Source organism: Amblyomma americanum, chromosome 9 (assembly GCF_052857255.1).
Source record: "Amblyomma americanum isolate KBUSLIRL-KWMA chromosome 9, ASM5285725v1, whole genome shotgun sequence".
NCBI classification, from domain to species: Eukaryota; Metazoa; Arthropoda; class Arachnida; order Ixodida; family Ixodidae; genus Amblyomma; species Amblyomma americanum.
Window position 1 is genome coordinate 131,451,657 of NC_135505.1, and position 13,591 is coordinate 131,465,247.

Sequence of the window (13,591 nt, forward strand, 5' to 3'; positions counted from 1 at the left end):
AAATTGTTTTCTTTTTTTGGTGGGGGAGGGGGGGAAGAAGGAAATGACTGAGCAACCGTCTCCCTTATCACAATGAACACCTGAACTGCGCCCCAAGGGAAGCGATAATGGAGGGAGTGAAAGGAAGAGGGGCCGTAGTGGAGGGCTCCGGAATAATTTCGACCACCTGGGGCTCTTTAACCTGCACTGGCATCAGTGCACGAGAGGCGCTGCAATCCCGTTAGTCTTAGTTCGGCTGCGCAGGTGGCCCGATTAGCTTCCGGGGCCGACAGCGACAGTCGATTGGCGCTCCGATAGCAGCTCGCCAGCTGGGCGCGATTACGCTGTTGCCTTCTACTCTTAAAGGCGACGTTTAAGGGTTCTTTTTTATTGTTTTCTATCCTTTGTTTTAAATTTTACCCCAATCAGCTTCCACAAATGTAACGACGGCCGCTGCTACAAAGCTGTCCCGATTCTCAGATATGCCCTGATTTCAAACCGTGATGCACGCATCTCTCGAGTCAGTCATTATTATTGGGGGCCAACTGCAAACGAGAAGGATAACACTGGCGACTGACAACGACAAGTGACCCTGAGGAACACCGTGAAGCTTTACTCAGCGCCGATTTAAAAAAAAAATTAAAATTGACATGCAGAAAACCGAACCGATGCTCGACAGTCCCCCAAGGGAAAAGCAGTTCTCAATTGGTAGCGAGGTGCTGGAAGTGATAAAGGAATACGTCTACTTATGGCAGGTATAGTGACTGCAGATGCGAACCACGAGAGGGAAATAACTAGAAGAATAACAATGGCATGGAACACATATGACAGGTTCTTTCAGATCATGAATAGCAGTTTACCAGTATCCCTCAAGAGAAAAGTATACAACAGCTGAATGTTACCGGCCCTCACCTATGGGGCAGAAACGCGCAGGCTACCGAAAAAGGGTTCAGCTTAAGTTAAGGGCAACACAGCGAGCTATGGAAAGAAAAGTGATAAGTGTAACGTGAAGAGACCGTAAGCGGGCAGGGTTGGTGAGGGAACAAACGCGCGTCAGTGACATCCTAGTCGAAGTCAAGAGGAGGAAGAAATGGGCCTGGGCATGCCATGTAATGCGGCTGGCTGACATGCAAGCGAACCGCTCGCGAATCCCGGCTCCGCGGCGCATGCACCCTCTCTCTAGCGGGGGCAGGAGCGACATGTTTCGGCAAAGTTGGAAATTCTTCGTGGATGTGCACATGGGACGAAGAATTTCCAACTTTCCCGAACCTTATCGCGGGAGCTGCCGCCGCCGCTTGAGAGAGGGAGCATGCGCCGCGGAGCCGGGATTCGCGAGCGATTCGCTTGCATGTCAGCCAGCCGCATATTACATGCCCCGCCCAGAATTGGTGGAGGCGGTGCGAACCTCCCAAATTGAGAGACTTAGCACCACGAGGACAGGAAGAGCCATTCTGACCAAAGTTGGAATAAAACCGGATAGGTGTCCCGCACAAGAGGTGGAGCTAGATAGGGAAATCAGACAAAATCTGATGACCCCCCCCCCCTGCCAAAAATTATGCACCCGGAATATAACAAAGAGAGGAAGCAAAAACGAGCCGAGGCGTTAGAAATTAGATTGGGCAAAATTTCGGAATATGAGGGAGCCAGTTGCGTTCCTTTTACCCCTTTCTCTTCTTTGATGTCAGCCCGAAGGGGAAAGGTAGAAGTTGTTGGATGCCGACGTCTTGAGGTTCCAAACTTGCTCAGTCACATTACTCGAGGAACTTCAGGAAGTAAACTCTTTAATCACATATAAAATATTTAAGACAGAACGGAAGGTACAACAAGGAGAACAACTATGTACATACTGATTGATCCGCAGAGTGACCAGACGAAATCAACCCCCGGTCCCACCAAAACGTCTTCTTTTAATACTTAAGTCCCCGCCCTCAGCGGGGACACCAACCAATTAGGTCAAAACACAAGCACTCATCCAATCAAGGACTGGGGAAAGGAAAACACATCCAATAAAACACATGGGAAATGAAAACACATTGAAAAAGAGACAGAGGAGAGTAAAACACGGCCAATCAAAGATTGGGGAGAGGGGACAGGTCATTGTCACGAATACTAACAGTAATTGTCCTCTCGGATCACTCCATCCTCCCCCGCAGGGCGGCATGTTTACTCGCTTAAAGGGCATGCGAGGACCGCACAGATTGTCGAAAGCCGTCTCCGAGGGGCCACTTAAGGCGCCACCGCTCCCCAATTCTCCTTGACGCCCCCACGTGCACAGGAAGTGCCTGGCAGTCATATGGAGCTGATAAGCATTCACAGTGACCATGAGGAACGCGTCTCCAAAATTGCCTCCTAGCCACACACTGAACGACCGCCGCCCGGGTCATGGCCTTGGGCAGCGTCGCCGCGGTAGGGATGAAAGGCGTAGCGCGTCTTCGTTGCTGCTTCTCGGAGCGGGGCTGCGAACAATGGGGCCCGGCCAAGCTGGGTCGCCTGAGCACCCCGCACTCCCCTCCGGCGCCGTCCGCTTGACTCGTTAGTTCCATGTGGAGTCAAAAAAAGAAAATCAATCACATCGTACGCACTCTTGTCCACACACAGGCGGTTTTCCGTACGCGTTTACTTGGCGCTCTGGATGTGCCCAAGCCAGCCGCGCACGACACCTCCCTACCAAGTGTGCTGCATAACATCTTAGAATGAAGCACACACAGAACAGAACAGACCAACGTGCAGCGGGCCCGGAGCCGAAGAAGCACCCCCTGACGCTGCCGAAGCATATGCGTTGCCAAAGGCTTAGGGTACACCTCCATAAATGACATAACTTCAGGCCCCGGGTTCCCCCACGCCTCTAGTTGGCAGCTACGAGTCGCGACATTGCCTCGACATTGGCGTTTTGCTCCCCCCTTTTTGTGCTCGACCCGGATATCGAATCTCTGCAGAGCGAGTGCCCAGCGTGTTAGCCTGGCGCTGTGCGGACTACTGAGTCAAGTATTTGAGCGGGTTATGGTCTGTTATGACCCGAATTTGTGCACCACACAACCAGACTTCAAGTCGCCCTAACGCCCAAATGATGGCATAAGCCTCCTTCTCGATAGTCGCCCAGCGGGTCTGAGCCGGGCTAAGCTTTTTGCTCAGAAAAGCGATAGGCTGAACGCGGCCCTCGTCATCGCACTGGGCAAGGCAGGCTCCCACCGCGTAGTCCGAAGCATTGGTTGCGAGCACGAACTCCCGACTTGGGTCAGGCGCATGAAGTGAGGATGTGCTCTTCAAGCAAGCTTTCACCTCATCAAACGCTTTCTGCGCCTCGTCATCCCATGGGAGCCGCTGCGGTGTCCGCCAGTTAAGCTCGTCAGTGGGAGCACGACGCGGGAATAGCCGGGGACATATTGTCGGTAATAGTTAGCTAAGCCCAGAAAGCTTCTGAGCTCCTTCTTTGCCTGGGGCCTCGGCATCTCGTCTATTGCCCTGACCTTTTCTGGATTAGCGCTGTGCTTCCCCGACCCAACCACATGGCCCAAAATTCGACTTGTCGTCTCGCGAAACGTCATTTTCCTGCGTTCACAGTGAACCCGGCGGCTGAGATCGAAGCGAGCACCGCCCGAACGTGCCTCAAATGCTCCTCCCAGGTGTCTGAATAAATTGCGAGGTCATCTATGTAGGCGCATGCGTACTCGCGGTGCGGTGCTAGTACCTGGTTTATGACCCTCTGAAATGTCGAACTCGCATTTCGAAGGCCGAAGGGCATGACCTTCCATGCGTACAGCCCAACCGGAGTGATGAATGCCGTGAGGGCCTGTGCCTGCTCGTCAAGGGATATTTGCCAATAGCCTCTCAGCATGTCTATTAGGCTGAAGTGTGCCTTCGCTACTCGGAACAGCAGCTCGGACGGTAGGCTCATCGGGAAGGCGTCCTGCTCGGTTATCGCATTCAACTTCCGATAATCGCAGCACAGGCGCAGCCCCCATCTTTTTTAGCGACGCAAACCACTGGGTGAGCATGAGGACTCTCAACGGGATATATTAGTCCCCACTCCAGGAGCTCATCTGCTTGCCTCTCCACTTCCTTCCGATACGCCATCGGAACCTTGTACGCATGGCCAGCCCGTGGCTGAGCACCCTCCTTTAGCACGATTTTGTGCGCTCCTAGCGTGCATTTGCCGGGCCTACTGCTGAAAACGTGACCATTCTCCTCGATCAGTGCCTCTAGTTCTCGGCGCTGCGCTTCGTTCAAATGTTCGAGAGCACCCGGCGGCAGCGCGTCGCCTGGCGCTGAGCGCATGGGGAACGTGGGCACGTCGCCGAACTCCGCGTCGCCCTCGAATATCACCCCTACTACATTCACCCGTGCGTGGTATGCTCTGAGCTTGTTTGCGTGGACAGTCCGACATGCGCCATTGTCGAGTTTGATCAGATAACTGTACGGGCGCGTCTTCCGCATTACCGTCACAGGCCCCGTCCACTTGGACATCAACCTTCCCTCGCCTTCCCTTTCAAGCAACAACACCTGCTGCCCATCTGTGAAATGTTTATCGACAGCGCGCAAGTTGTATTGTGGAAAAATCGCGAGGCTTCATTGGCCCGCAGCAACAGGGCATCTTGCAAGTTTTGCGGCCGAAGAAAACTGTGACCACGCGGACGTGGAACCTCGCACATGCAACCGGTTTGGGGAGAAGTAGCTTCGAACATGTGGCCGTCCCCGCTGAGGCGACATTGTCCCTTTCAAAGAAAAGCACCACCCTTCAAGGAGCGGCCGAGGCAGGGTCGTGTGTGTGTGTGGGGGTGGGGTTGAAGGGAGCATTGAGGCATGCTAGCTGTTTCTGCGAGGAGGATAGGGTGAGGAGAAAGCGTGCACAAAGAACACCCGCACAGAGCCCCTTCGGCCAGCCAGCAAGAGAAAATTGAGAGAGTGCATCGCGAAGCTAAACGCCGGACCAGCGCCATCTCTGGACATTAGTGCAGCAAAATCGCGCCAGCCGAACGCATTGCACAGCGCGGGCGTTCCTGTCTGTCTTTACTCCGTGGACGTGAGTCAGCTCCTGGAGTCGGGACTGTGGCCTTGACGACCGCCGGCAGCAAGATTAGGACGCACTTTTAGGCGGTAGGAAAAGCAGTTCCACGAACGGCGGGCGCAGCGAACAAACCTACCTTGAGAGCTATGGATCCTGCAAGCCGGCAGTACACGCTGGTTGGGTTCGCCCCGGAACTTGACTGGAGGCCCCTGACCTTCCTGAAGCCTATTCCAGCCAACCGGGTGTGCAGCGCCTGCGGACTGGTGCGCAAGAGGACCGCGTTGCTGCCCTGCATGCACGTGCTGTGCGAGTGCTGCTACGAACAATGCAGCCGGGACGGCTTCAACGACTGTCCTCTGGACGGCAACCACTACGAAAAGGAGGACGTCATTCTGTTGGACTTCACTGCTGAAGATCTCCTGAGAAGAGAGGTAATTACGAGAATGGGGGGGCTTCTTTCTGTTTGTTTTCGTTTGCGCCTTGCGATTTGCTGCACAGTGTTTATCGCATGTCTACACATTACACATCCGTCGGAAGACAGCATAAAAATGTACTGCAAATCGAGAACCCTGTAAAATGTTCGTATTGCTGCAGCGCCCTTTTTGTCGCCGTAATGAAATTAGGCTGGATAGCAATGATATCCGTGTAATATTACAGTACTGCACCTGTAGGCTTAAGAGTGGAAATGCCCGAAAGCCTTTCCCCTGTCCTCTCTTATCTTTCTCGATTTTTCATTTTTATTTTCTTTATCTTTATAATATTGTTCTTTTCGTTTCTTTTCCTTTTCTTGTTTTTGTTTTATATCTCGTTTCCATAATTATTTTTCTGGATTTATTCAAATAAAGCCTCCGCGGTAGCTCAGGGGTAATGGCGCTCGGATGTTTACTCGAAAGACCCGTGTCCGATCCCGGCCGCGGCGGTCGAATTTCGATGGAGGCGAAATTCTAGAGGCCCGTGTACTGTGCGGTGTCAGTGAGTGCATGTTAGAGAACACCAAGGGATCGAAATTCCCGTAGCCCTCTGCTAATGCCTCCCTCGTAGCCTGAGTCGGTTTGGGACGTTAAACTCCCGATAGACCACATTCGTAAAATGAAGGGGACCCCCACAGCTTAAGTATTTGAAATCCTCTCCCCGGGAAAAATATATCTGCCCCTACGCTAACTGCTGCGTCGTACAAAGCAGCTCAGAGAGAGATATAGTGAGAGGAAACCTCCTCAGCCTCCAGTGCTTTCGAGTGCTGAAAACGTTAGTCGTGGTACATTGGTGAGCTCCGAAAGGAACCATGTGGTATCGATCTTTTCGGCGTAAACTGCGTTAATCTGGATAATGATTGAAGCATGGCATTCTGGTTTTAGCCGAGGATGTGCATCGAATGCCGATTCGATAAATGGTGCCAACATGCTTCAAAAAGGGGAGTAATTTGGGAATCAGATACCGACTAGCTAAAGCTCGGTATAACTGCGGTGTCTCCTCGGGCAACACATACAATACCGAGCTCTCATCGAAACATCTCCTTTTTACGAATACACCTTTCCACGAAGAGAGAAAAAGAGGCGATAGATTTTGCATTACTTTCCCATGTTTCAAACTTAATAAGATAGCCGAATGCGGAGGCTTAGTTATAACCGCTCATTACCGCCTGTATTTAGTGTTTCCATGGTTAGCATGTGGTTTAAAGTATTTAGCGTGCGGCGGATGTCTCCCTGTTTCTATCTTTTCTTATGGGCAAAGCAGTGTATCTCGCTTTTCTTGTACTGATCGAGCCTTTCTTAGACTAACGGTTCGCATGCCTTTCTAGTGTGGCAGCCTGAAACCGCCGCGATAAATTTCTCGTGCAGAAAGTGAAAAACTGAGTCTGCCATCTGGTAAAACCGAGTGATTTCGATGCGTCAGCATCAACCTTCGTGATGTGCTCTGGTCAGGTGAGGTTGTTTTTGATATGGATTCCTAGATACCGTCTGATTCTACTTCGGTAAGCGTGGTTGAGTTCAATAATTACGCGTAGCGTAGTTGATATTAGTGCGCTTTCGTGTTACCGGCATGAATTTGCATCTGGATATGTTCAGAGTAGCCCCGCCGCGGTGGCTCAGTGGTTAGGGCACTCGACTACTGATCCGAAGTTCCCGGGTTCGAACCTGACGGCGGCGGCTGCGTTTTTATGGAGGAAAAACGCTAAGGCGCTCGTGTGCTGTGCGATGTCAGTGCACGTTAAAGATCCCCAGGTGGCCGAAATTATTCCGGAGCCCTCCACTACGGCACCTCTTATTTCTTTCTTCTTTCACTCCCTCCTTTATCCCTTCCCTTACAGCGCGGTTCAGGTGTCAAACGATATATGAGACAGATACTGCGCCATTACCTTCCCCCCCCCCCCAAAAAAAACCAATTATTATTATTATTATTATTATTGTTATATGTTGAGCGTCATTAGCCAGGTGGAACACAAGTTTTCAATTCTGTTAAGGTTGCCTTGACGCAGTACCTGATCATTCTTGGTATAGTTATGGGACGGTAGAGGACGCAGTGTTCTGGGAAAAAGCTAATTCTTGGTCAACTGCCGATCCTTTGGCTTAGGTAGCACCGCGAGGCGGAAGATATACGTGTCACTCTGCCAACTGCTGGCCCGTGTATAGAACCGCTTAGCTAAATATATTTCCGCTTAAAAGACCTCACATGTTGAGAGGAAATTTCTCCTCGCTTTCCAGTGCTTCCGATCGCTCGAGATACTATGTGTGGTGCATTGCTGTGCACCCAAGGAAAGCCGGTAGCTGTGAAACTTGAATCGTAAATTCCGGGCATTTTGATAATCATTGAAGCACAGCGTTATGGCTTTGGCAGACGCCGTGTGTGGAACGTTGACCTGAGACATTCTGCCAGTGTGCTTCGAAAAGGGGAGTAGTTTGTGAATAAGACGTCTCTTAGCTATAACGCTGCTTACGTACTGTTTCTATTCAGTCAAGAGCTACCATAACGAAATTTCAGGCAAGCATCCCCCTTTTACCAATTTTCGTTTCCCCGAATAGAAAAACAGTTCCATAACGAAGGTTTCATTACTTTGTTATGTTTCCATTCTAATCATGTAGCCGCACTCGGCTCCTCAGTAATCTCGCATGGCTGGCTACGTTTAATGTTACCTTGGCTAAATTAAATGTAGGCCGCAGGTTTGCCTTTTTGATAAGTGCGGCCGACGTCTCGTTGCTCCTAACTTCGCCCTATGTTTTAAGCTGCGTATCTTGTTCTTGTACTGAAAATGCGCATATTGGATTCAAAGTTCGCATGCCGTTCTACCGGGGCTGTCTGAAGCCACCGCTATGAAATTCTCGTGCAGCGCCCCGATGCGTCCTAGAATGCGCTGCTGGAGCGTCGCCATCGTTATCAGGGACAAGTCGTTGTTTTTTTTTTTCTTGAGCAAACAAAAGATTTTGACCTGCCACCTGTTGCCGGGCTGCTCGGTATGAAGTTATGCCCTTTTATCGAATATGGTGTGTCAGTTCACAGTAAGATCTCCGTCCTTTTAAAGGTGTTTGACGAAGGGTTAGGCACACAAATTTATCTCCTCTTAACACTCCAACATTTTTAGTTATCATTTTGATCGAACATACTGAGTAATATGAAGCAGACATATTCACTATACATTACAAAATAGAAAAGCTTGTTTTTAAACGTGTTTTTCGCGTTCCGCGCTTTTCTCACTCCCGGAAAGGAGCAGATAATATCGAAACTCATTTCCTATTGGCTATACACAGAGAAGGTCTTAAATAGATCCCTCGCCAGATAGTTACCTCCTGTCTCCAAGTGACTTATTTTGTATCTTTGCAGGTCAACTGCTGGAATGAAGGCAGGGGCTGCAATTATATGACGGCTGCTTCGGGGATCTCGCAGCATTTCCTGCTGGAATGTGAGCACCACTCCGTCCGTTGTACCAGGTGCTCGGCCACCGTTCTTTGCAGAGACGTGTGCACGCATCTCCGGTCGGCCTCTTGCAACACTTCGACGCCTGTCACATCCGAAAGCCAAGTTCCAGCGGGTCAAGTGGATGAGGCAGCATCGTCGGGTCAAATCACAGCATATAAGAAGCCAATGGATGCTGATATGAGCACGCATGGGGACCGATTAATCGAAATCTCTCATGGCATAAACACACTTAAGGAGACCCTACGTCAAGAACTAAAGTCTTTGAAAGGACAGAACCACGAGGAAATAAGGTCGTCCAACTCTGAACTCGAACAATGTTTGGCGTCATGCAGCGATGCAGTTAACACTTGTTTGAGAGGTATAAAAAGTGCAGAACAAAAACTGGACGATAAATTGAGCGTAACTCGGGCCGACTTGTCGCAGACTGCAGCTAGCATGGAACAAGTCAAGACTGAATTGAAGGAATGCTTCCAAAAATCATGCCAACAACTGACGCACTGCGAGTTTTTTGTAAAAGGAGTGAAATCTCTTCAAAACGAGGCGATGAACAACGGCAGGGCTTATTATAACAGCGAGGAGTTGTACCTGTGCGGCTACGGCATGTCTCCTGGAGTCGTGTTGTAATGCCATGTGTAATGCTGTGCGTGGAGTACATTCTGCACAAGGGCGACATGGACGACTATGTTCAGTGGCCATTCAAGCACAATGTCAGGATGAGCGTACTTCATCCAAGAGGAAGGGAAGAGCGTGTGCTGACATATGCAGACGTATTTAGTGAAAAGCCAACAGCTTCAAATTCTCAGAATTTTTACTTTAATGAATTATTAAACCTCGATCATCTTATCCGTGACGGGTACGTTGATAATGACCAGCTTCGGATTAAGTTTGCACTGCTACCTTGAATCAGATATCAGCGCGGATACGGGCCAACGGTTCGAATTTCCTGCCTGTGGACACCTTTGTACGCTTCACTGTTTTCTTCAATTTCTTATGTATTAACTAGCGCATCGAAAAACACTTGCATGATGGTTTCTTTTTCGCCAGCTTTGATTAGCTCCGGAGCACGAACATAGCTTCTAACTCATTCATTGGTGACCATCAGATTACTCATATTGTACTATGTGAAATAAAAGTTACTAAATAAACAAATGTTAATTTCGCTCTCGCAGAGAATGCGTTTTTCTTAAACTGCTTGGTAAAACGTGAGCACCTGCCTGTCGCATCTGTTACTGATTATTTCATTCTTTGTTGGAAAAAGAACGGCAACCTTAATTTGTGATGTAAGGCTCAGATCCAATACTCATTTCGTTTTCATCAGAACATCACGGTCGCGATTTTATCATAATCTTATTATCATGTAGTTGAACATTAGAGAATCGCGGATTTCTTACAAATTGAAAAGAAAGGCATCAGAGTTACGTAATAGCAAAAATAAAAGCAAAGAACGCGTTTTAACGCAAGAACATTTAGTGTTTGATGTAGGAACAAATTGTCCAGGCTCGGCATCAGAGACCTTGGCAGGTTTCAGCTAAATTAACGATTGGTCGCGAGAGGTTGCTCTCGCAACCCAGACTGGTAGCAGCACCTGCCAATCGGAGGGAAGTGGCGCATCGCGTAACCACTTCGCCAGGAGTGGAATGACGGGTCCACCGGTCTCTGAACAGACTAAAGAAAGATCATTTCAGGAGCTGGGGGCATTAACCCTGCCGTGTAATGCGCTTTAACGGTGCTATATATTTATATATATATATATATATATATATATATATATATATATATATATATATATATATATATATATACATATATATATATATAGTAAGATTTTTTTAAATATCGAAATCAGCGCAGCGCAGCGGTGTGCAGAGGCATGTAAGGTAGTGGAGCAATGCCTGAAAAACGCACTACACCGCTGCTTAATCAAAAGGTACCACGATCTCACTACGCCCTTGCCTCGCGTTCGTAATAATTTATTCTCTTGAACAGGTAATTCAAACTAACTGTGGCATTTATGTCATGGGTACTGCCACTCTTCTATTAAAACTGAATTTCGAAAAATTGAATTTGGCGTACCTTTTCCGGTTTAAAGCGAAAAGTCCGAACCTTAATTATTGCGCTGCCAAGCACGTTCTGAATGAAAGAGGCGTGCGCGTTGACAATCTCTAAACCCCTGTTTGCATGAACCCGATAGGTTCGAGTCGTGGTCGGATTGATCAAGGTCACCCCGCCCCACATGACTGCTTGTTCACTTGAACTCGAGTTTAGCGAGTCGTGAAAGCCCCGCCGCGGTGGCTCAGTGGTTAGAGCGCTCGGCTACTGATCCGGAGTTCCCGGGCTCGAACCCGACCGCGGCGGCTGCGTTTTTATGGAGGAAAAACGCTAAGGCGCCCGTGTGCTGTGCGATGTCAGTGCACGTTAAAGATCCCCAGGTGGTCGAAATTATTCCGGAGCCCTCCACTACGGCACCACTCTCTTCCTTTCTTCTTTCACTCCCTCCGTTATCCCTTCCCTTACGGCGCGGATCAGGTGTCCAACGATATATGAGACAGATACTACGCCATTTCCTTTCCCCCCAAAAACCAATTATTATTAGTCGTGACAGGTTCGACTGAAGCTCATGAAGGAATTGCCCGTTTTTTTTTCTTTCCGCTATATACATGGTGGGGTGAAAAGCAGTGTTGTAGGCGTTACCGAAAGAAAGTAATTAAATACGTTGCTCGTTACGCTAAAAAAAGGAACGCGTTACCGCCCTACGTTACCTACAAAAAAAGGTAACGCGGTATAGATACCGCTACTGAAAAAAAAGTACCGCACATTACTTTGCCGTTACTTCTTGGCCATTAATTTTAATTAACCTTCGCCTTAAGAACTTATGTTAACAATTTTATAAAGCTCACATTTCACATCAAAATGCTAGCCCAAAAAGGATTTTACGCGAATTCCTGATTTAATGAGAATACGTTGCACAAATTTGCCGGAGTTTAGCAACGTTGTAGTGGCCTAAAGTTCACTGTAGAGTTACATGTTATGGCTTCTAACTCTGTGGCACATGGTGAAGCCATTTTCTGAATGCGACATTAAACACAAAATGACATTTCATCATCAATTGTAGCTTGACAAACAAAACATCACTGGACTATCGACACATTTAAGGTAATTCTGAAAAAATTGATGTTCCAAAATGCTCCGCATGCTTCCACTCTTTACAGAGTTGTGTGTGTGAGTTGTTTCGGAAGGGGAGGTAGGTGAAGGCAAGTGTGTGAATGCTTGTTCGTGCACGTGTTTCGTGCTTTAGGGATATTCTCACTCTTCTTTTTTTTTAGTTGAGTGCGTTGTCAAGAGCAGGTGTTTTCTGGCGTGCATGCGAGCCCCAACAAGGGTTGTCGGGACCACCTGTACATCTTGTTTATTCAGGACATCACTTTAGGGGCTCTGCGCTTTCTTAACTAGTAACGTGACACCTCACGTTACCAATAAATGTTAACGTAAGTACGTCACCCGTTAGAGTTCTGAAATGGTAACGAGTACGTTACTAAGTTACCGAAAAAAGGAACGCGTTACCGGCAACACTGGTAAAAAATCACGTGTAGCTTATCTTGTTTTGTATGCTAGCTATATGTTCTGCTTCCTAGGCCAATTTGAATGCATTATGCGCCGCCGCATGCAGGCGCTTCCTTTTTAATGTGCTTGGTTTCGCTATTTAACGTGAAGAGGTGCGACCGTTTCGTTGCCTGCGGCTATGCTGGCGCAGTTCGCGGCACTCCTGCTGTTTTCCGACAGTGGCAAGTTGAGAACCGTTCGATTTTTTACCAAATTACGCTGCCTTTCGAGCAGTTTCGCGAGGCACGCCGGTCGGCGCAATATGGCGCAGCTGTGAATTAATTAAAGGCACGCCCACCTGCTCGCGCCATGGTGTACTTGGTGGTGCGCAATTAGCGAAGGATTCTGGTTTGCAGCTTCCTCCAGCAGGTTTGCAGCACAGCCCAATTTACACGTCCTTAGCAAAATGTTCCCGAACCAATACAGGGACATCTGCCCATGGTGCGGTGCAACACCCACCCTATACCATGTTACTTGGGAATGTGACAGAAATAAAGCATTCCATGGCTCAGAAAATCCGAGTGCGGAGCAGTGGGAGAGTGTGCTCTCTAGCGGCAACCAAATCCTCCAAATTCATGCCCAGCGAGCGGCCGAACTCAGCGGTGTACTGGAATAGGGGCGCCGACCTCTGCAAGACGGAGGAAGACATCTGCTTGAAGATGAAGACCTGTCTGACCGAAGACATTGTTAGAGCAATAAAGTGTATCCTATCCTATCGCAGGGTGCACCCACGCCTTGCGGCTTGTGCTCTTTCCTTATAGCGGCTAGTTTCAAATGGTCGCGCGTCGAGTTCTACGGGGACGCGAATTTCTTTATGGCCTCAGTTCAGTTTCCCCTCTCCAGACTGCGCCAGTTGCAATCCCCTTCAGGTGGCGATGGGAGGAAACACCTTGTTGATGATGAAATCGGGGTTTCTTGATGACCCGGTGGTTCTAACACGCAAACATTCACGTTACTCGAGGAAAGGAGAAGGTTAACTATTTATTTACAACATAAATAAAACAAGAAGAAACAAGCAAGGAGAAAACTATTTACAACATGTCTAAACCGTTGAGAAGAAGAATTCAGCTTTGGTTCAACCCATACCGCTCACCT

General features: G+C 48.7%; 3 protein-coding genes across 6 annotated transcripts in view; all 3 read left to right on the forward strand.

Moving 5' to 3' along the window:
- The window catches only part of LOC144104382 (TNF receptor-associated factor 6-like), a 375,592-nt gene that overhangs the window by 78,867 nt on the left and 283,134 nt on the right, over nucleotides 1–13,591 (forward strand). The gene's annotated exons all lie outside the window — the stretch shown is intronic.
- The window catches only part of LOC144104385 (TNF receptor-associated factor 3-like), a 182,492-nt gene that overhangs the window by 60,841 nt on the left and 108,060 nt on the right, over nucleotides 1–13,591 (forward strand). The gene's annotated exons all lie outside the window — the stretch shown is intronic.
- Nucleotides 1–13,591, forward strand: part of LOC144104396 (RING finger protein 151-like) — a 68,315-nt gene that overhangs the window by 21,525 nt on the left and 33,199 nt on the right. The window contains exons 1-2 of one of the 3 annotated variants that reach the window (XM_077637373.1): nucleotides 2,971–5,415; nucleotides 8,801–10,558. The exons of 1 other annotated variant lie outside the window; for it this stretch is intronic. In XM_077637373.1, coding sequence (XP_077493499.1) covers nucleotides 5,131–5,415; nucleotides 8,801–9,520 — 1,005 coding nt within the window. In that variant the 5' untranslated portion in view covers nucleotides 2,971–5,130 and the 3' untranslated portion in view covers nucleotides 9,521–10,558. Of the gene's footprint in view, nucleotides 1–2,970; nucleotides 5,416–8,800; nucleotides 10,559–13,591 lie in introns of those variants that run through there. One more of the 3 variants, XM_077637374.1, reaches the window with a different exon arrangement.